This window comes from Vicugna pacos, chromosome 2 (assembly GCF_048564905.1).
Source record: "Vicugna pacos chromosome 2, VicPac4, whole genome shotgun sequence".
Taxonomy (NCBI): Eukaryota; Metazoa; Chordata; class Mammalia; order Artiodactyla; family Camelidae; genus Vicugna; species Vicugna pacos.
The window spans coordinates 116858631-116882030 of record NC_132988.1 but is presented as its reverse complement, the minus strand read 5'-3'; the positions used below and the strand labels follow the sequence as shown (position 1 = coordinate 116882030).

The 23400-nt window shown below is 47.8% G+C and overlaps 1 protein-coding gene and 1 long non-coding RNA gene across 6 annotated transcripts in view; one reads left to right on the top strand and one right to left on the bottom strand.

Annotated features, from left to right (window-relative positions):
• STK32B (serine/threonine kinase 32B) overlaps positions 1-23400 on the bottom strand; it is a 310710-nt gene that overhangs the window by 56087 nt on the left and 231223 nt on the right. For all 5 annotated transcript variants that reach the window (XM_006216367.4, XM_031686033.2, XM_072946368.1 and 2 more), the window contains one exon: positions 12625-12662. In XM_006216367.4, coding sequence (XP_006216429.2) covers positions 12625-12662 — 38 coding nt within the window. The remainder of the gene's footprint in view (positions 1-12624; positions 12663-23400) is intronic.
• On the top strand, positions 16861-18613 carry LOC140700627 (uncharacterized). The gene is made up of 2 exons (XR_012079088.1): positions 16861-16950; positions 18434-18613. It is a non-coding gene; the product is annotated as an uncharacterized lncRNA (long non-coding RNA).

Here is a 23400-nt window from a genome sequence, read left to right as displayed (position 1 = left end):
ATGGTATCACTTCTACGTGGAGTCTGAAAAACCATCAAACTCATAGAAACAGAGAGCAGAAAAGTGGTTGCAGCTGGGGCTGGGGGTGGGGAAGTAGAAAAAGGCTGGTAAAAGGCAACAAACTTCCAGCTCTCAGATGAAGAAGGTTCGAGAAGCTAACGTAAAACATGCTGACTATACTTGATAACACTGTATTGTATCATTAAAATTTGCTAAGACAGTAGAACTTAAATATTCTTACCCTCCAAAAAAATATACATACATATGTCAGATGAAGAATACCTATTTTATGTGCAAATTTTATAATGTAAATTTTTGGTGGTACATGCATGTTATTAATAAACAAATAGACTTACGTTGAGGACATAATAAAATGTTCATTGATTATAGTTTAGAGGCACTGGCCCAGAGATTTAAAAAAGCTTCTGATAAATAAAGACAGGTGAGTCCAGTGAGGGAGGGTATAGCCCAGTGGTGGAGCACGTGCTTAGCCTGCACCAGGTCCCGGGCTCAGTCCCCAGTACCTCCATTATAAATAAGTAAATAAGAACCTAATTCCTCCCGGCCCGCAAAAAAGGCAGGCGAGTCCAGAATCCCTGTCTTAGGGAAACACTGGGTTGGGGGAGGGGCATGAAGAGAGGGTTCTCATGCTCTGAGGACATCCTTGTTCTGTGGTCTGTCTGCTCTTCAGTGGGGGCCATAGTTCTGTCTCTGATAAACTGAGTGGTAAGTGGGCTTAGAGGTTGAGACCCATCTTTCACCCAGCCTAAAGTAATGGCTGCAGATGAGACATGGATAGACTGAGTGTACCTGTAACAGGTGCTCAAACAACCTGAGAGGGAAGGAAGAGGGACAGAGAAGAAGGAAGGAGACAAGGAGATGTGAGGGTAAAAAGAAAAAGTGACACAGGAGGGTGAGAGGTGGGGGCGGGGTGAATCCCAAATGGGCGGTACTGGCTCTCTGGGGGAACTTATTTGATATAAAGAGAGCTCTGTCCATCAACAGATGAATGGATAAAGAAGGTGTGGAATATACATATACATATACATATATATAATGGAATACTATTCTGCCATAAAAAAGAATGAAATGTTGTCACTTGCAGCAACACGGATGGACTTGGAGGGCATTATGCTCAGTGAAAACAAGTCAGAAAGAGAAAACAAATACTGTATGATGTCACTTGTATGTGGAATCGAAAAAATACAACAAACTGGTGAATAAAACAAAAAAGCAGCAGACCAGATACAGAGAACAAACTAGGGGTTACCAGTGGGGAAAGGGAAGGTGAATGATACAGGGGATTTTTTTAAAAAGGTTATTACAGGATTACATGAAATCATGTGTGTGTAACTTGAAAATTGTGAAGTACTATAGAATTAAAAAAATAAACAAAACAAAATAAAATAAAACCAGCTCTCTGAGACCGCTGAATACCTGATATACATGCATTCACATTTCTTTCTGTTTGTCATCACATCATGTGAAAATGGTTGGATTTTCATCATATCTGAGAGCTGTGTTTGGGATGGTAGGACTTAAATACATAGAGGGGTGGCATATACAAAACTGGAACATTGGGAGGCCCTGGAGGGCACCTCCAAGAGATGGACAGACCGCCGCTGGAGCAGGTGTAATGAGGCTGTCTGAGAGTCTCCCGGGAGAGGCTGCCTGATGTGATCAGTCACAGTGGACAGAAAAAGCACCAGCAGTTTCACGTGCAAATCTCAAATCTCAGGCTCAGCTGCCAGCACTAATGTGTGAGCGACCTGCTCTGCCAGGCGCTCTGTCCAGTGCCCCCAGGTGAGATGCAGCAGGAGGTACTCAGTGATGATTTGCAGAACCTTTTAGGTACTTGCAGATAAAGCTTATGTCATTGAGCCAGGACTTTGTTGGGAACTCTTTCTGGCTAGACACACAATGTCCCCACCCAGGTAGCATCCCTACAAACACCCAGCCTGCTCTGGCCCCTGGGGCTGGGCTGAGCATCCCTCCCACTCAGGAACCCGTGGTCCTGTCCGCAGAGAGGCAGTGCAGCGCAGTAGCTGGGTACACAGACGCTGAGTCACACTGCCTTGGTCTGGGTCTCAGCTTTGTCATGACCAGTTATGTGACCTTGGGCAAATAACTTAATCTCTTTGGGCTTTGGGTTTCTCATCTGTAAAATGGGGATGATGACATAGCAAAATGCCCAACTCAGAGGGCTGTTGGGGAGTTAACACACCTGAAATGGTTAGAGCATATCAAAACACAGGCATTAAGAGGATTTCTTACAAGCATTTGCTCTTAGCAGTACTGTCTTGCCAAGGTGTGCTTCCGATCTCATTTTCTTCAGCCAGGGCCAACCCACCCCTTCACCCTCTCATTTCCTCATTTCTTCGTCTCCTTTTTTATTTTTCAAATTGACGTAGTCAGTAACAATGTGTCAATTTCTGGTATACAGCAGTGTCCCATTCATATATATACACATATTTGTTTTCATGTTCTTTTTCATTAAAGGTTATTATAAGATATCGAATATAGTTCCCTGTGCTATACAGAAGAAATTTGTTTTTTATCTATTTTTATATCTGGTGGTTTTAATAGGGGGAGAAATGACAGAAAACCAAATAAATGCCACATTCGAAGATTGCAGAACCCACTCCCAGTGGTGCTCCTGTGTTTGGGAACGTACAGGTGTGGGGTGCAGATGTGACTCAGATGTCCACCTACTCTCACATACATCACAGTCTGAAACAAGACTGCGAATTTATTGGAATGTGGTGTTTACTTGGTTTTTATCATTTCTCCCCCTCTTATAATTTTTAAAAATATTTGCAGTATGAAAGTAATGCCAGCTCATTACAAGTCACAGAATCTAAGTATGTTTGAATCTGTCCTTTCAACTCCCCAGCGTCTCCTCTCCTCGCCATATACACTCACTGATCCACTCAATCCTCCGTTATTTCTCCCTTTGCTTATGCAAACATACGTCCACATATGCTGGGACTCTGGTTTGTTCTTACAGTAAAGAGATTATATTCCATGGGTTATTCTAAAAGTTACTTTTGCATTTAACCGTTTATCAAGGATATATTTCCAAATCAAGATACATAGGTCTACCTATGAGACCCACAATCCCTTATCCTGCATTCTAAATCCAATTTTCTTCTGTTGTCATTCGCTTGGTGATAAACCTGACCGAGAACTTCTCTTCATAGCTCTGTTGGTTCTTAGGGTGAATATTCATCTTCTGCTATAGAAATATTTATATATTTGATTACAAGATGTTCCCTAAGCCTTGATACATGGTATACAGTATATATTACATTATACATGGTATACATTATTTAAAATATTATTATATATTATATATTAGACACTTTATTTTCAGATTATGATGATATAGTATTTAATGTAAGTATATTTTCAAATCTGAAAACTTCTGAGTGGTGAAAGCATATCTGGCCCCAAGAGTTTCAGGTAAGAAACTGTGGCCCTGTACTCGCCAGTGTTGCACAGGGCGACTGTATCATATTTTATTCAACAATTCTCCTATTACAGTGCTCAGGCTGTTTCCAGCTTTGTTTGCTTGCTTGTCTTGTTCTTATAAAATATGCAGCAATAGCATTCTTGAACATATCTTTATATACTGGTACTTTTATTTCCTGGATAAATTCCCAGAGGAGGGAGTGACAGATCAAAGTGTATGTATTTTATGTTTCTAAAAGTGATTATTGATGGTGCTGTAAACAGAATGTAAGAGGGTTCTCTGCACTTTTACCAACACTATCAATAATTTTACTTGTTGATTGTTAGCTGATGGTAAGAAATGGTATCTCAGTGCTGATGAGGCCGCACAGTTTTCATGTGACCAGTATCCCTGTGAACTGTCTAGAATCCTGGTCAGTTTTCAATCAGAGCTCCTTGTCTATTCAGTACATTTGCCCTGTTCTCTGCTCCATCTCTGACAGATGCAGTCTCCTAGCTTACTGTCTGTTCTCTGACTTTGTCTGTAGGATCTCTCCCATACGAAAGTTTAAAAAATTCAAACAATATATTATGTTCATAGTTCCCAAGTATTATTTTTCTTAAAACTTTCCAGTTTCCAGAAACCTATTTCACCTCCAAGATTTTACATATTCTTCGATATTTTCTTCTAATATGTATATAATTTGTCTTTTATACTTAAATCTTTCAATCATATTTTTATATACGGTATGATAGAGCATTCTGATTTTATTTCTTCCAAAAAGATAGCCATTTGTCTCAACATTTATTGGAAAAGTCATCCTTTCTCAATAACTGTGATGTGATTTTCACTTTACATGAAGTCACACGTACATGTGGATCTGTTTATAGAGTGTCTCTTCTGTTCCATTGCCCTATGATTTATTGCTGGACCAGAACTATATTCATTTCACTTAATAGATGTGTAGTCCATTATAATATTTGATGATAGTTTTTTTTCCAGTGTTTTCTTTGTGACTCTCAGATATTTATTCGTTGGAGATGAATTCTGTCCAGCTTTAGGAAATACTTCCATTAAGATTCTGATAGGAATTAACATTGTTACGCATCTGTGTGGGAAGTGTGGACATGTAATCCACCCAGGGTCATGCTCTGCCTTTCATTTAATCCTTGCTTTATTCCTTCAGTGTATGTTTGGTGTTCTCTTCATTTAGACCTTGTAAATCCCTGGCTAAGTTTCTCCCTAGGTATTATATAGTTTTGGTCACTTTTTTTTCTATCTAGCTGTTTTTACTATAATAAAAAGTTATTAAGTTTTGCTTATTTATCTCCGATTTGACTGTCTATTAATCTTCCATAGCAGAAGCTGTTAGTTATCTCCCAATATCTCATCTCCCCTTCTCAGACAGTAAATAAGATTTTTATCTAAGTTCATGGCTAAAGACTACATTTCCCAGCCTCCCTTGGAGCTGGCTATGGTCATATGACCAGGTTCTGACCAATGGGATATGAGCAGAATGATACCTACAACTTCCTGGCTACTTCCTTAAAGGGCATGAGAATTCCCTCCTTCCCCCACCCCTCCCCCACTCTGTTGCCTGTTATGTGGACTTGGGGGGATATTTTAGGCCACACAGATGAGAAGCAACAAAACAGAAGGAGCCTGGGCCACAGTAAATGTCCATGAGGAGAAACTGGACTTTAAGAGAAAAAAAACTTGTTTTGAAAAATTTTTTTTTGAATCTTTGAAAAGCAGTTAAAGCCTGTCTCTTAATTTTTACAACCCCCTCTTAATTTGGATGGCTCTTTCAGTTGAGCCTTTCAGCATTTCTGGGCTTAGGAGAACGTCATGTGCATACAATGATGGTGCCCTTGCCCCAGCTGAGAGGCTTAGAGCAAAGTGGTTAGAAACATCACCTTTAGGGTCAGATTGTCCTGGGACAAACAGCTGTGCTACTGCGGAGGCCATTTGCTGCTTGTGGCCACTCAGATTCCCTTATCTTAGCAACTACTCATCTCGGCACCTCTGGCTTTGGGCTGGGGCATGTGGCTCCAGCTGGAGCCAGCAAGGCTAACCTCACCCCTTGGCTCTAACAGTTGGCTCAGGTTTGGGCATACAACCCAACTGGGACCAACGAAAACTGGGGAGATGATTTTCCAGGGGGGTTAGGAAATGAAGAGTTTTCTTTCTTTTTCCCCCTGGGAGCTACCTGAAGCGATATTCTCTGCCTTTGGCCGGTGTGATGTGGGGTATGACCCCCCAGCACTGCAGAAGGCACTGGCTACCACAAAGAAAGGCAACCTCAAGATGAAGGCTATCCTAGTGTTACGGAAACGACAGGCCAGCCAAGAAACAAGCACCACTCGGAGGGTTGGAGTACTCAGATATATTACGCGGGCGGGCTCAGAGGGGCTTCTGCTCCGAAGCTCTGAGCACCTCCAAGATGTGCGCATGAGGTTTTATAGGGTAAAGTACAGGCTTGGGGTATTTGGCCAATATGCATGGAACAGCTTTAGCAGCATCATTATCACGAAAAAGTGGAGGCAGGGAGACAGCAAACCAACATTCCAAAGCCAGATACATATCTTTGAAAATCCAGCTGGCTAGCAAAATATATGAACAGCAAACCAACACTAATTAACCTAGATTTACAAGTTAGTCCAGCAGAACTCAGATCAGTATTCCGATACTTACATTTATGAGTTATCTTGTTAGACCAGCCCGGCTTTTCCTTCACACTAGGATAAGGCTGACACTAGTGCCGAAGCCTGATCAAACCCTGTCTGAAGCCGCAGTCTGCTGGGCCAAAGCGATTCAAGCTGAGAAACACCCTGTATTGCTTGGGAGTATTTGGGGTGGGCTCCCTGCTCCTTGCCACACACCACTGGTGTCCTGGTTGATGCAGCCACTTACTATGGGATTTGGACAGTTGTTTCACTCTATAAACCTCTGATTCTTCTGATGGAGAATGGAGCTAACATTAATAAGTACCTTGTAGGGTGGTTGTCAGCATTAAACAGTGTGGTTAGGGACTGAGGATGTGACCTGTGAGCAAAGACCTGAAGAAGAGAGGCAGCAAGCGGTGGGGAGGACTGTGGACGACGGCAGAGGGAGCCGGTGGGGGGATGGGGGGAGGACAGCGGTCCTGCCAAGGACTAGTCAGGCGCCGGGCAGACGGAGGAAGAGGGAAAGGGGCTCAGATGGCTTTTACTCCAATGAGAGCGTTCTGAGAAGGACAGGCATGACCCGACTCACTTTAGAGTATCACTTTGGCTTGTGAATGGATGGTCGGAGCAAGGCACAGAAAGTGATAACTGGGGAGAAAAAAATGCACCCCCCCCCCCACTCCCGTGTAAGCCGCTGCTGCTGCGGCTGCATAACTGGTACAGGACTGGTGCCGAAGATCACGCTGAGCCTTGAAGCACTCTTGTCAGGAAGGTATAACTACCACCACCTCCCTTTTTTTTTTTTAACAGAAGAGTAGCCTGAAGTTCCAGAGACTGAGACAGGAGAGCAGAGGGCAGGGCACAACCATTAGAAGAATGACACAGCCATTAGCACCAAGACAGGAAGATTCAACTCCCAGGAGACCTTGAACTTCAATATACGCTCATTGTAATACAATAGCTGCCAAATGGTACTCCCATGGGCGCCAGGACAATTTTAAGGCTGGCCATAAAAGGTAAAAAGGTGGGCGATGGCCTAATTCCTGGGAATCCCAGCCCCTTCCCCACTTGTTAGCATGTGAAATTAGCGAGCCCATAAAAACTGTTGGCTCCCTCTTCTGAGTGAGGACACTGTCTACGGAGTGTGTATCTATTAAGCACCCAACCCCGACACCTCCTGGCCTTTCTCTTGCCTTCTGAACCAGCCAGCACTCTTTCTATGGAGTGTGTATCTCTGAATAAATCTACCTTTACTCCACTGCAGCTCGCTCGTGAATTCTTTCCTGCTGGAAGCCAAGGACCCGCTTTTAGTCCTCCCCACAGTCCTCCCCACCGCTTGCTGCCTCTCTTCTTCAGGGGTGCTTCCCAGGGACTCAGCCGAGGCCTGGGACACGACCATTCTCTCACCCCACATTCATTTTTCCTGTATCAAGACCAGAGAGCCGTCCACCGTCAGCAGCGGACACCTGGGGAGCTGTTTGTCTCCAGCCTCTCTGGGCTGGGCGCTTCCCTCTCCCTGCTGTCCCCTTCAGAGCTGAGTGGGACAGCCCGGCCCTCGCCTCCTCCTGGCTCTGGGGCAGCCCTGAAGCAGCCCCGCTGGTGGACACGCAGGCGTTCACGTACAGCAGGTGCGCCAGACAGCGGAGCCCCACTCCTGGGGTCTGTACCCGGCTAGCTGATGAGCTGTAACTTCCTGGTGTGCCTCCTTTAACGGTTGAGGCAAGATGTGGGAAAGTGAAAATTAGTGCCATACAAGGTCTCCTCTGAGTTCCTCCTCGGAAGAGTGGAAATTTACTACAAAACGTGCAACTACGAACTGAGTTTTCGGCGCTTTGCTTTCCATATCTGTAAAACGTTCAAAACTCAGAGGGAGAAGGTGCCCAGGATATTGCATGAGGCCCATTAGTAGAAGTTTTAATGAGCGTATCAATAATCAATAATCATCCTCCCAGCCCTGCTGATACATCCTGCCCTCCAGCCGTGCTTCCCTCCTTGCTCTGAACACATGGAAACTCATCACACCTCCAAGACTTTGGCACCATTTAGAATGCTTCTCCCTCTCCTCTCACTGGCAGGCTCCCGTTCATTCTTCAGAACCTGGCCGGAGAGTTATATTACTGATGAATGTACATCTAGCCTTTGCTTGCTTCCAGTGACAGGAAACTCACTACCACGATGGGTGTGTCCCAGCTGGCTCGGGCTGCCAAAACAGAATACCCTGGACTGGGTGGCGTAAACATCAAACATTTATTCCTCACAGTCCTGGAGGCTGGAAGTCCAAGATCAAGGTTCTAGCATGATCGGGTTCTTGGTGAGGGCCCTCTTCCTGGTTTACATGGCAGTCTCCTTACTGTATCCTCACATGGTGGAGAGAGAGAGAGAGATCTCTGGTCCTTCACCCCTTACGGGGCAAAATCCCATCATGGGAGCTCCAACCTCATCACTTCTTCCAAACCTCTTGACTTCCTAAAGGCCCCAGCTCCAAGTACCATCACACTGGGAGCTAAGGCTTCAATATATCAATTTTGGTGGAGACACATTTAGTCCATGGCAACCTGACTGGTTTAGGCTTCTCCCCTGGGCCCCCCACACCCCAATCCCCTTCCACTGTCATTCCCAGCCTCGCATCCATCCACCACGGATTCCGGCACGGGGTCCTTAGGACTTTAAGACATCACACTGTGCGGGATCCTTTCCCTCCCAGCAGCTTCAGAAAGAACCTCATTACAACCCTCCCAAGGACACCAGAATAGCATTAAACCACATCCCTATCCCTTATCCTTAAGCTCCTGGAATCCCGTCTAGAAGAATGACACCCGCTCCCCAGACTCAGCAGAAGCAGCTCTGCCCCCCACACTTGCCCGGGTGGCCTTCTCCACGTCCCCCGCAGCTGCCCCAGTCCCTGCGTCGGAAGCTCCGGAAACAACACATGCCGGACTTGCGCATTTCCCGGAGCCTCCTGCCGGCGTGGTGGAGACGGCACAGACAGTGTTTTGACAAAAGAGAAGGGGGTGTTGCTGCTGCTGGCCACTGCCATTTTGGGGGGCACTCATCGCATTTATCAACAAATATGTTAGTGACAGATGGAGAGACAATTCTTTGAAATACCTCCAGCTAATGAGAGCTCTGAAATGAAGTCTGTTCATAGAAACTTTGAGGGAGAGTAAGACCAACAGATTAGAAGACAGTTGCCTTGGAGAAGAGAGTTACTCACAGATCCCAAGAGGAGAGGGCACATCACGCTGTGTGGGGGCCACCCAGGGAAGCACAGGGGTTGGTCATGAGACAGAGGGAGAGGGAGAAGACTGGGGCAAGAACTTTCTGGTGGTTTTTGTGAGAAGGAGCAGGCGGGGTAGGGCAAGCAGGCTTAGGACTGGCTGGTCTGAATAACTTCAGGGGTTCTGGGCACAGGAACTGTCCCTGGGTGTCTGGTGCCTGGCACTGGGGGTGATTAGGGCAGGTGGATAGTGGCCTGAAGTGTGCAGAAGTCAAGGATCAGAATATAGAAAGTAGAAGACATGTTGAATATAACGAGAAAACAAATTCGTTCTGCTGGCCTGGCCGTGGGTCACCTGATCCAGGTCAAGTTTATGATCCCCAGGCATCCATCCCAAGGCCACGAGAAAAGAGTGAGTTCTATACTTCACAGCGAGCTGTGAAATAGTCAAGAACGTGTGGGGTCCTCACGGCTTCCTGCCAGGGGAGCATCTCACTTGCCCTCTGGGATGCTCTGCTCCCCAGTGCTGCGTTGAGCCCACTCAGGCTGCCGGATCCAGGAAGCCCTCCCGCCCTCGCCCTGCCCTGGCCTTGCTGCCCTTCTGCTATTACACGGCCTCACCCCGGCCCATCCCAGCACTGACCCCGCTGGGTTGGAGTCACCTGTTTCATTTTCTGTCCTTCCCTCAGCCCTGGCTCCACCTTAGAACCACCTGGCTTTAAAAACTTTAAAAATCTCCCCCACTGAGTACATTCTCCTGCAGGATGAGTCAAGTGAGCACCTCTGCGGATGACCCCCTGGCTCTGGCACTTTTTCCAGCTCCTGGTGATGTGCAGCCGTGGCTGAGAACTGCCACCCTAGACCACGAGGCCCTTGACCACAGGGGCTCTGTGTCCCTCAGTCCCTGGTGCAATGCCTGGACTGTGGCAGGTCTGCAAAACTGAAGGAATCATTCCTGCACATAGACGAGGACAGAGCTACAGGTGTCCTGCGGTACCTGCAGCGGATTGGTTCCAGGACCCACGCCAACACCAAAATCTCTGGATGCTCAAGTCCTTTATATAAAACAGTGTAGCATTTTCACATAACCAACACACGTCTCGAATACTTGCTTCTAATACCCAACACAATGTAAATGCTACGTAACAGCCACAAATACACACGCACATGCCGTGTAAACAGTTGCAGGCATTGGACAAATTCAAGTTCAGCTGTTTGGAACTTTCTGGAATGTTTTCTCCCTCTGAATGTTTTCGAGCCGAGGTTGGTTGAATCTGAGAACATGGAACCCCCAGATACAGAAAGCTGACAGTACCTGGTCAGTGAACTTTGAGCCAGGGCCCTCAGTGACACACAGGGCAAAAGGCAGGCACTGCCCTTCTGTCTCTCTCTCCTGGCTCTCTGTCCATCTTTGGGAAAGTCCATCTCCCCACGTGGAAAAGCCAGGCCCTCCTCCAGGCAGGCCCAGGTGACCCCGGAGGCTCCCCGAGGCGCACTGCCTCATAGGTGAAGTGGCTGAATTACTCCTCTTCCTGGTGTTCCTGCCTTAATCTTGCTTCCGAAAAGCTGCCTGGGGCCTGAAGGGTCTTTGTCTGAAAGTCTCTCTCAGTCACTAGGCAGGGCACTGAGGGCTCTGCCCAGAACCCTGCCCACCAGCGCCCTGGATTTGGGGACCGCCCTGCCACGGGTCCTGCAGAGCCCAGCCTGTGCCTTCTCCCCCCTTCACTTCACCTGCTTCTGTGACCTGAGCAGAGAAGGGACAGGAGAAGCTGAGTAACATAAGCCAGTATAAGCCCCCCCTGAGCACCCTTCATGTCCCAGGGCTGTGACAGCAGAAGACCTTCATCGCCCTGTCTCAGGCCTTCGCCACCCTGTGAGGTGGTGATACTTCTGTTCTGCAGCTCGCCTGAAGACTCACACCTCGGGGGGTCAGCTGAGATCCAGGCCTGGGGATCCTGACTTTTAGATACACACTGGGGGCCTTGATTGGCATCCTCAGCTCTGCCCAGTTTCCCTGGCGCCCTGAGGCCACCCTTTCAGGAGCAGAGATCCTGAAGTCAGAGATTTCAACCCACTGCCCCAAGCGCTTCGTCTGGCTTCAGCACCTGGCAGGAGATGGGAGCTCAGATGGTCCCAACCAGCACTCCGACTCTGCCTCCCAGTACCAAGGGGTTTACACAATGAGTAGGACTCCCTGAGACACACTGGTGACACACACAAGTCCTAGGAAGGCTTTGAGCAGAAGCCACGGCCTCAGCCCACGGGGCCTGGGGGAGGGAGGTCCAGGGGAGCCACACAGAAGAGGCGGCAGACTCACCCCAAATGACTCAGCAGCACTCAGCTTTCAGAGAGATCCCCACCCGCTCACTCCAGCCCCCACTCCCCAAAGCCCTCGGGGCACAAGTCCCTGAAGCAATGCCAGCGACTGTAGTCTTCAAGGCTGCCTGGCGGTTGTCGGCACAGCTGCCGCTGGCATGGGCGGCAGTGACGGCCTGTCATCACTGGGCTGCGCTCCTGACTCAGTCCTGACTTGGCTGGGTGCCGCGTTCCGGGGACTGACCCAGAGCAGAGGCCCAAGTGTTCTGAACAGGACAGGGTCTGGCCTCTGATTCTCACCAAGTGCCCCAGGAGATCCCAGCAAGACCAGAGTTGGGGAGCCCCTGACATGGAGCTTCTCCAGGAACCAGCCGTCTCAGCCTCATCCGGGAGCTGCCAGAAAGGTAGAACCCCAGGCCCACCGCCAATCTGCTGAATCAGGGAAAGAAGCCGCCAGCCTCCACCTGCCCCTGGCAGCTTGGCAAGCCTGGCTGAGGGACGGCTCAGCAGATTATTGATTACTGATGTCCGGTTTGCCAAGCGTGCACTATCTCATTTGATCCCATGACAACCTGGAAGGTGGGTACCATTCCCCTGTTTCACAGAAGATGACATTGAGGCTCAGAGAGGTAAGTGACTTTTCTGAAGCCTTGGGTTCACAGGTCAGGGAGCTGGGGGTGGAGACTCAGAGCTTCCCAGCCCTATACTCCATTCCCACTTGTGCCTGCTCGTCCCCTCACCAGGACGTGAACGGTGTGATGTCTCCAGATGTGACACCTTCAAATACATTAGACTCGACTCACGGCAGCAGAACACAGGCCAGAAATTTACACAGGTGTTCATTCACCAGGATTGAAATCCAAAAAGGCTCTCTCATCAACCCAACAATCCAGCTCCCCAGGACCCCCGCTAAATTCCCAGAGCCTCCACCTCCCACTGGAAGAGCCTCCATAAAGCACTCACAGCAGGCTTACCGTGTTCATCCAGCAGTATGTTGTCTGGCTTGATGTCTCTGTAAGAGAAAACAAAGAAGCTGAAAATGTGAGTCCTGGCACCCATTGAGGAGAACATGACACACACGAGCACTGGGGACAGACGCCTGCCGACGCTCGGCGAGCCAGTCTCTTCCCTGGCGTGAGGGCCCAGACAGAGAGCAGGAGAGTAGTTCTTACGCTTGTGGAGCCCGAGTTCTTACTTCCTTTGCCTTTCCTTTTCCTGGAACTGCAAGTGGATTGTGTGAATCTTTTTTTTTTCTGGAATGTTCTTTTTTTTTTTTAAATCAAAGTATAGTTGATTTACAATATTGTGTTAATTTCAGCTGCAGCGCACAGTGATTCCGTATTTTTGCGGATTATACTCCTTCCAAGACGATCATAAGATAACAGGCGCACTGCCCTGTGCTGTGTAGTCCGTTTTTGTTGCTTATCTGTCTCCTATACAGTAGTTTGCGCCTGTGAATCCCACACCTCTAACTTGTCCCTCCCCCTTTCCCCCCTTCTTTGGTAACCACACGTTTGTTTTCTACATTGCTGAGTCATTCATTTGTAGAATAATTATTATCTGGTCCCTTAGAAGTTTGCTGATCCCTTCTTAGGGTAACACAGTGAGCCACAGGCAGCAAAATGTGGGCTGGGGAGTGTCTGGAAAGTTCTACTCTATGTCACCATTATAGCGAAAGGCTCCCAACTCCAAGGTGTGCTTTTTAAAGGCAGGGGCTTTCCTTTCCTCGCCTCTGCATCCCCAGCACGGTGCCATTCATAGCAAACACCATCAAAGAAAAACCAGGGCTGGACAGTACTTAAAGCGGTAAAAACAGATTTTATTCAATTGCAGTCACCAAAGGCAAAGAGACCTGAGTACAGAATCAGGCTCTATTCTGAACACAATGTGGACAAGTGGGGTTTTATAGCCAAAGAGCAGGTAGGGATCAGTGGACAGAAAGTTACTAGGAGGAGACGTCAGAGGCGAGGGGGGTTTTAGCTGAACCAGCCTAGCAGGATTCTTGCTGGAGGCTGTCCAGGGTGATCAAACCATCCAGGGATGAACAACCTGATCAAAGGGTGATCGGGTCTGGAGGATGGGGGGTTCTGGCTAAACCGACTTCGAAGGGGCTTGCTAAGATTAGACAATGAAGAGACTGACACTTTTGAAAGACCAAAAGATGAGGTCTAGTTTCAAAAGAACTCAGAAGAACCTGAGTAGAGTTTGGTGGAGAGGAGAATCTTTGTCCACACACAGGAAACACGGAAGAGAGAGGAACAGAAGAATGAATGTGAAAGAGGTACAGCTGTGAAGAAACTCAATTCACATCTTCAGCCCTGATTTATGCCTCATTAACATGCACACACTTCCCAAAGCTTCATATTAAGATCATGGATTTTACTTATGTATGTACATACATTTTCAATGATGTTTGTATTTATTTATTTTTAATTGAAGTGTACTCGATTTACAATGTTGCGTTAGTTTCTGGTGTACAGCATAGTGATTCAGCTATACATATATGTATATGTATATATTCATTTTCCTATTCTTTTTCATTATAGGTCTTTACAAGGTATTGAATGTAGCTCCCTGTGCTATATGGTAGGACCTTGTGGTTGATCTACTTTATATATAGTAGTTAGTACCTGCAAACTCGAACCCCCAATTTATCCCCCCGCAACTCTTCCCTCCCCTGCCCCGTACCATAAGTTTGCTCATAAGTTTGTGAATTTGTTTCTAAAACCATGGATTTTAAAACTGCAAGCCCCGCACTCATTTGCAGGAAATGCCAAATCGTTTGAGGCTGATGACAGCTTTCTTTGACATAAAAAGCGCTTGCTCCTGAGTTTATCACATAGCAATTCTACCTGAACACATTACAGTTCTTTGTAGCAACATGAGGCAACGTCTCTGGCTTTGAGGATGAAAACAACACTCAAGTCATATATTTAAATGTTCATTTTCACTGTGACTTTTCGACCATGAATATTGACGAGCATTAAGCAAACGGACCCCCGCTGCCAAGTTCACAAACATCCACGGCGAACAGAGATTGACTGTTAGCGAGCCCCCTGGGGAGGATGAACTTGAGAGCTGACACAATCAAAACAAGAGGAAGAAGTCCCGGAGTCGAGTGTTTGTGGGTCAGATCAGCAGACACTTGGCCCCCGTCCAGGGCCTCTCCCAGGAGGGTTTCTCCAGAAAAAGTGAAAAAAGGGAAATGAAAACTTGTCAAGGATGAAAGCACAGCAGCCAGTGCTAAAGCACACCCTTTCTTCCGGGTGTCACCAGGACTGGGATGACCTTGCCTGGGGCATGGGGATTCTGGAGCAGGTGGCTGTGGACCAGGAACAGGAGCCCAAAATGACTGCAAGGGCCTTGGCCTGAGCTGCCACTTCCCCTGATGCTGAGAGTGCCCTGCCTCGGGTTTTCTCTGACCCCTGCCTTTTCCCTCTGGGACGTTACTCAAATGCTTCCTCCTGGCAGGTCTGGGCAGAGAGCTGGGGTTGCAGATGCCCGGGACATAGTCCCTCCCCTCCTGAAGCTCAGAATCAGTGGAAGACAGAGACACAGGTAGGGTGGCGCAGATGCCACAGGGCAGGGGAGAGTTGGCTGTGGCATCTGGGGAAGACGGAACAAGAGTAGCTGGGGAGTGGACAGCTGGCCGGAGACTGCAGGGACCAGAGGGGAGCAAGCTGTCGGAGCCAATAAAAGGTGGAGTGGTGGTGGCAGACCTAAGGAGAGGTGGCCTTGTGTAGTGGAGTGAAGAGTGTCGTCTCCCCCCTCCCCCAAATTCATGTCTACTCAGGACTTCAGAATGTGACTTATTCGGAAACAGGATCTTTGCAGATGGAATTAGTTAAGGATCTCAAGAGGAAGGCATCCTGGGTTTGGGAGGATCCTAAATCCAACACCTGCTGTCTTTGTGAGAGAAGGGAGATGGAGGTTTGGACACAGACACGAAGGAGAGAAGAGGCCACGTCATGACAGAGGCAGAGACTGCAGGGATGCGGCCACAAGCCACAGAGAGCCAGGAGCCACCAGAAGCTGGAAGAGGAAGGAAGGGTTCTCCCCCCAGAGCCTCTGGAGGAGCCTGGCCTTGCTGGCATCTTAACTTCAGTCCTCCGGCCAGAACTGTGACATAACAAATTTGTGTTGTCTGAAGCCACCAATTTTGTGATAATTTGCTACAACAGCCCCAGGAAGCTCACGCACCTGGCGGAGCAGGAGAGCTAGTGGAGGAGGGGGTAAGTGTCAAGGGGCAGCCAAGGTCCCCCACTGACCACGGTGTGATCTCGAACAGTCCTGTGGTCCATCCGAGCTTGTGTCGCCATCTGAAAGGTCCCCCCCAAACCCGTTCATGGCGTCTCATGTCACGAGGACCAAACAGGGCATGGATAAGAGTGGCTTGGTAAACCAGATCCCCAGCTGCAAGGAAAGAGGCTGTCTTGCCCCGGCAAGTCCACTCAAACAGACTGTCTGAGTTCCCAGCCCGACCCCTCCCCTGCCACCAGGGCTCCCCTCTCTGTGCCCTGGCTTCCTTTGTGGTGAGGACTAAACATCTGACCCACGCCTCTGGGTCAGCTCTGAGCACAGCGGGGAGTCGACGATCCTTAGGCATTTGGGTGGCGACCCCTCCACAGTCACCAGGGCCACGCAGTGAACAAGGCAGACCCCGCCAGATGGAGCTTGTTTCTAGGAGGGGACACAGGCCAGAAAGCACACGAATTCATGACCCGATCTCAAGCAGGGACAAGAGCTCTGAAGAGTACGAATCAAGGTCTGAAAGAGACCTGTTTTTGGTAGGCCAGGGAAGGACTTTCAGAAGACATGACGTTAGGCTGGCATCAGAATGACAAGAAAGAATCTGTCCTAAAAATCCCGGAAGCAAGCTCTCATTTTGTAGAAGAGGCCACAGAAGGCTGGAGGGTGAATGGTTTGACCTGCGATACGCTTCTAGCCGAGGGAACACGACAAAGGTGGCTGGAGTCATTCCCGTGATCACAGCCTATCAGATGCTGTCCCAGGAGGCTGGAGTGAGGGAGCCTGCCTTGCTGGCTGTCCCATAGGAATGGGCCATGGAGCAGGGATGGGCAGGCGCCTCCAGGAGCTGAGCTCCAGCAAGGAAACAGTGACTTCATCCCTGCAGTCACAAAGGACTGAATTCTGCCAACAGCCAGGACAGCACTGATCCAACTAGATCCAGAAAGGTCCATAAAGGAATGCAGCCCAGCGAGCACCTGGGTCACAGCTTTGTGACACCCTGAGCAGAGGAGCCAGCTAAGCTGTGCCCAGACTTCTGACCCATGGAAATGGTGAGGAAGTAAATATGAGTTGTCTTCAGGTGCTAAGTTAGTGGGAATTCATCATGCAGTGGTAGAAAGCAGCTATGATAGCTACATGATCTTGGGCAACTTACTCTGAGTCTCATTCTCATCTGGAAAATGGGAATGATGGTCCCTATCCAGCTGTGGCTGGGAGGATACAAGGAGGCGTTACCATGCAAGGCTCGGCAGGGCTCCTGGTGCGTAAGCAGCACTGAAATAAATGATGATGAGGGTTCTATCACTGCTCTCAAAAGAAGCAGCACTATTTACAAAAGCCAAGACATGGAAGCAACCTAAATGTTCATCACCAGATGACCAGATAAAGAAGATATAGTGTATACTTATAATGGAATACTACTCAGCCACAAAAGGATGAAATAATGCCATTGGCAGCAACATGGATGGACCTAGAGATGATCATACCAAATAAGTCAGACATAGAAAGACAAATACCATGTGATATTACTTATATATGGAATCTAAAAAAAGGAGACGAACATATTTACAAAACAGACACAGACTCACAGACATAGAAACCAAACTTATGGTTACCAAAGGGGAAAGAGGTGGGCGAGGGATAAATTGGGAGTTCAGGATTTGCAGATACAAACTACTATATATAAAACAGATAAACAACAAAGACCTACTGTACAGCACAGGGAACCATAGTCAATATCTTGTAATGACTTTTAATTGAAAAGAATCTGAAAAAGAATAGTTCTATATATATAACTGAATCACTTTGCTGTACACCTGAAACTAACACAACATTGTAAATCAACTAAACTTTAATTTAAAAAAAAAGAGCTAAGGAGGAGTCGGGGCTTCTTGAGCTTTTAGCAAAGTGAATTAGATCTCTTTCATAGGAGACTCACCAGGCAGACTCCTGCGAAGCCTTACAGAGGAGATGGGGAGCCTGAGTCATCGGGATTTAATAAGAATGGCATTTTATGGGCAAGCATCCCGTCGGCGCCTCTGGGTTCGCGGGCCCAGGATCACTCTTTCCGGTTCTTCTCTTTGCATTGGTCGTATGTCCGCTCGAGCACATCATTTTGCCGAAAATGGGTCCATGTGTTCAGAAATGGCACTAGGAGCTTTGTGAGGATGGGCAAGTCTGTGATGATGCTTTCTGAGGACAGGCCCATAATTTCAGAGCCAGGTAAAATGACACTTTGATGGGAAATGTGCCTGTAAGGCTATAAAATCTGGTTCTGCTTTTGAATTATTCTTTAGCCCCCAAATAAAACAAAGCATAAAATGTCAGCTGGGGTATTTTAAAAAACAGCCCAGATATGGCGCTGGTCCAGACTGAAAAGCAGGGCCGTGGGGACATTTCTGCCTGAGTCTCTTTGCAGGGGTTTCTGAGTGTTACACGTCCACAATCTTACGCAGCAATAAAGACAAATAAAAACCTTGTGAGAAAAGTGCCACATTTGTGAAATGAAAATCTGTGGATATTTTATACCTACAGAGAGAGACACGCTGCTGGCATCACAGAGGTATCAGGAGAAGGTGGACAAAGACAGACACAGAGAGGCTGCACTCCAGTCCCGAGTCCGCTGCCCTCCGGTCACGGCACACCGCCTGCTGTGAACGCGGTTTCCTCAGCTGTGAAGTGGGCAACAGCACATGCTCTACATCACTGCGGTGAGGGTTTGTTTCAGTCATCTTTCCTGCTCATTGCTAAAGCACCTGCACCTACATCATAACTATTACAGGGAATTATCTTTATCACGTCCTGAAGCACAAATTCGATGGTGTCAGTTGTCTGATCCAGAGACATCTACAGCTCCCCACCCCTCATCTGGTAATTGCATGTATGGCTTTACAGGCAGGACTGGGGAGAGGATTACGAACGGCCAGCTCGGAGAGGGTGTGGAGAAAAGGCAACCCTCCTGTACTGCTGGTGGGAATGTAAATTGGTGCAGCCACTAAGGAAAACAATATAAAGAGTCCTTAAAAAACTAAAAATAGACCTACCATATGATCCAGCAATCCTACTCTTGGGCATATACCCAGAGAAAAGTTTAATTTGAAAAGATACACGCACCCCAGTGTTCACAGCAGCACTATTTACAATAGCCAAGACATGAAAGCAACCTAAGTGTCCAACGACAGATGACTGGATAAAGAAGATGTGACACATACACACACACACAATGGAATACTACTCAGCCAAAAAAGGAATGAAATCATGCCATTTGCATGGATAGACCTAGAGATTATCATACTAAGTGAAGTAAGTCAGACAGAGAAAGACAAATATCACATGCTATCACTTACATATGGAATCTTAAAAAAATGGCAAAAATGAACTAATTTAGAAAGCAGAAACAGACTCACAGACCTAGAAAACAAACTTAGGTTACCAAAGTGGGAAGGGGTGGGGGAGGGATAAATTAGGAGTTTGGAATTAGCAGATACAAACTACTATATATAAATTATAACAGGTAAACAGCAAGGTCCTACTGTACAGCACAGGGAACTATATTCAATATCTTGTAGTGGCCTCTAATGAAAAAGAATACGACAAATAATATACATAGGTGTGCGAAATCACTTTGCTGTACACCAGAAACTAACACAACATTGTAAATCAACTACACTTCAATTATAAAAAAAAATAAAAAAGAACGTCCAGCTCTAAGGCTGGAGAAGGCAGGTAGTGGCTTCTGGAGGAAGGGAGACGGGTTTGGCCAGGTGGGATGATATCCCTTGCGAGGGGCTGTATTTGATCACGGAGCCCACTTCAGGTGGTTAGACTTAGGAAGCAACACTTGGGATTTTCTCCCAGGCTGGCTGAACACTAACAGTGCTGTCTAACTTCGGTGAGGATTTATGAGAGCAGCCAGCACAGTGCCAGGCCCGCAGGACGCTCCTTCTTATGATTAACAGATGGAAGCAAAGGTGGTTTGGTGCTGAGGCTGAGCTCACAGAACAGGCCCCGGGAGGGAAGGCTGGGACAGTGACTGAGCTCAGGGCTGGACTGCTGGGATTCAGCTTGGCCACGGAGCGCGTGGCCAGCCTGCACCCACCCAGCAGCAAGCCGATGTGGGACTGGAGGCTGCTGAACTCAGGGCTCGTGTTTTGGAATCTCTCACCTTGTTGGCATGGACTCTTCTTCCAGGAACTGGGTAACGATTCTGAAACCACACATCATTACTACGGGTTAGACATCACTTCCTTCTCCTGTCTCTTTCCTGCTTTTGATGGAGGATGGGGACCACGGACTAATTCCAGCCCCCAATGCAATGCCCCAGGGGCAACAGAAGCAGTGGAACTATTAGCAGCTGCCCTTCCCTGGGTTCCGGCTGGAGCCAGGCACCACGCGGGCAGGTCGCGCGGGCTTCACGAGAAGGGTGGCCGCTCTGGGTCAGGGGTTACTGAACCAGATATGTCACCTCCCTTCATTTTATGTGTCACCTTTCTCAATTCTGACACAACTCTTAGAGCTTGCTACTCCTATTTTATTGATAAAGAAAGAACTCTTTACTATATAGAAAATAGATTAACAAGTTTATTCTGTATCGCATAGGGAACTATATTCAGAATCTTGTAGCAACCACTAATGAAAAAGAATATACGTATGTGTATGTATGACTGAAACATTGTGCTGTACACCAGAAATCGACACATTACAACTGACTATACATTTTAAAAAGCTATTTACAGAAGGTCAAAGGTCACGTGTTAGCAAATGAGACCCGCTCTTGCCTCTAGATCAACAAACACTCTCTGCCTGGGGGAAAAACTCAAGAAGAAAATGAATTAGAAAAAAAGATCCACCACTTTGGAAAAAAAAAAAAAAGAAAATGAATTAGAGTTCCTGGAATCTAAATCAGGCAGTTAATAATTCGAGGAGCATGCTTACAATAAATAGCTGATTCGATAAACAGAATTATGCTACTTGTATTTCAGGGTGTGTTTCTTTATTACAACACCCACATACAAGGTTTCATTTCCTTTAAAATATGATCCAAATGCCTTTCCGAAGCATGAATCCGTCCCTTCTTATGTAAATCCCTTAACAGCCCTCTGGTGTCTACAGCGCTGGTGGTCAGACTCCGGGATTCCATGTTCTAACATAATCTCAGAAACTGCAAGTGAACACCGAAATGCGGTTGTCAACTTTTAAATCCATCAACTGAGGGCATCGAGGAGAACTACCAAGTCCTACCACTGAACTTGAGCAAAAGGGTTGGGAAAGAGGCATTTCAGCCCAGAAGCAGCATGAGGACACAGTTTCAGAAGAAGGCACAGCGGTCACCGGCCCCAGGCACGCTCCTGGACGAATGTTCAGAAAGCACTAATCAAAGGGCAGAGGCCTTAGGGCCCTTCCTGCTCCCGCCGGCCAGCCTGGCCCCTGCACGCTCTGTGCTCCGGGCACCCCAGCTGTCCCTGGCCCCCGGCTTGCCAGCAGCATGTCCGCCTCCCTCTGCTAAATCTTCTGATCAGGTTTTGGGACACAGCTCAGTTACAGTCTCCTCCTGAAATACTGTAGTGGGTCAAACAGCATCTCCCCAGATTCATCCTACGCAGTACCTGTGAATGTGACGTCCTCTGGAACCAGCATCTTTGCCGGGTAATTAAGAGGAGGTCGTACTCAGGAGCATGAGCCCTGAATCCAATGACTGGTGTCCTTACAAGAAGAGGGGGAGAGACACAGATCCCCGCAGAGAAGAAGGAGGTGAAGACAAAGCAGAGATCTGAGTGATGTATTTGTAAGAAAACGAAAGACTGCCCGGAACCACCAGCATCCTGCAGAGGGCTCTGGGATGGATTCTCTGTGAGAGCCCCCCGAAGGAACCACACATGCCAACATCTTGATTTTGGACTTCTGAACTGGGACAGAACTCCCGAATGTGGTTTTAGGCCCCCAGTTTGTGGTGTAAGTGCCTCCTCTGGCCCCACGGCCCGTCTGCTTCCTTGTGACCTGGCGGAGGTCATAGCTTGGCAGGATTCATTTATCTCCCCGAGGGCTCCAGGCCCTTTGCAGGAGCTGCTTCACTGATGCTCCTGGGACCTGAATCAGGTTCCCAGGGCTGCGCTAACAAGTGACTACAAACTTAGTGACTGACAACGGCTTTTTCGCTTACAGTTCAAAATGAGTCTTGAGGGGGGGAAATCAAATGTCAACAGGACTGAGTTCCTTCTGGAGGCTCTCGGAGAATCTGCTTCCCTGCCTTCTCTGCTTCCAGAGGTGCCTGCACTTCCTGACTGAGCATCACTCCAGCCTCCTGCTTCTGTGGTCCCATCTACCGCCGACTCTGACCCTTCTGCCTCTGTCACATAAGGACACTTGCGGTGACACTGGACCCACCTAGATGATCTGGGATCATTTTCCTGTCTCATAATCCTTAACTTAATTACATCTGCAAAGTCCCTCGGGCTGTGTGAGGTGTCGTGCGCACAGGTTTGGGGGGGTTTGGACTTGGCATCACCGGGGGGCCATTGTTCAGTTTACGCTGTGTCTCCCGTAATTTCATATGTCGAAGTTCTAAGCCCCAGTACCTCAGAATGTGACTGTATCTGGAGAGATGACTTTTAAAGAGATAATTAAGCTCAAAAGAGGTCACGAGTGTGGGCCCTAATCCAATCTGACTGGTGTCCTTACAAGAAGAGATCAGGACAGAGACACACACACAGAGACACGTGAGGACACAGGGAGAAGGCGGCCATGCGCGAGGGGAGAGGCCTCAGAAGAAAGCAACCTTGCTGACACTCTGACCTTGAACTTCCAGCTTCTAGAATCATGAGAAAATAATTTCCGTTGTTTAAGCTACCCACTCTGCGGTACTTTGTATGCAGTCTGAGCAAACTCATACAGGTAGGCAATATTATTAGCCCTATTTTACTGGACAATAAAACTGAGGCTGCGAGCAGTTAAGCATCTCCCCGAGGTCATAGAATCCATAATATCCCAGTTAGAGGCCCATGGCTTGATTTAAAGACATGGAAGCAATTTTTCAAATGTACACACAGCCTCGTAAGTTAAGTTCTTTCTTACATCTGGCCTCCAGCCCCATGCTGCCCCCCAGATCATTTTCCTCTCGCCTTAACTTTGGGGGAGGGAGTGCATCTGGTCGAGCCATGCTCCGCGCTTGTTGGTTTTTCTTTAATCCTGCAGAGAACAAACATCAGCACGGTTGACACTGATTAATTCAGTTCAAACGCCGTGTTTCTCCATGGCGGCTGGATGTCAACTTGGTTACTAAGGCAATTGCATTCAGCTAATTATTCCCAAGTATATCTCGTGAGGATTTTGAAGCTTTCAGGATTCACAAACATGTTCAGGGATGCACGGGGTTCAGTGAATTCCTTCAAGGATGGGTGAGCCCAACAACACAGAACAAGGTGGGTCACCTCCCCAGGCAGGTCGGAAAGGGTCCGCGAAGGCCTTGCAGACTCCCCCAGCCCAGGTTTTTTTTTTTTTTTCCA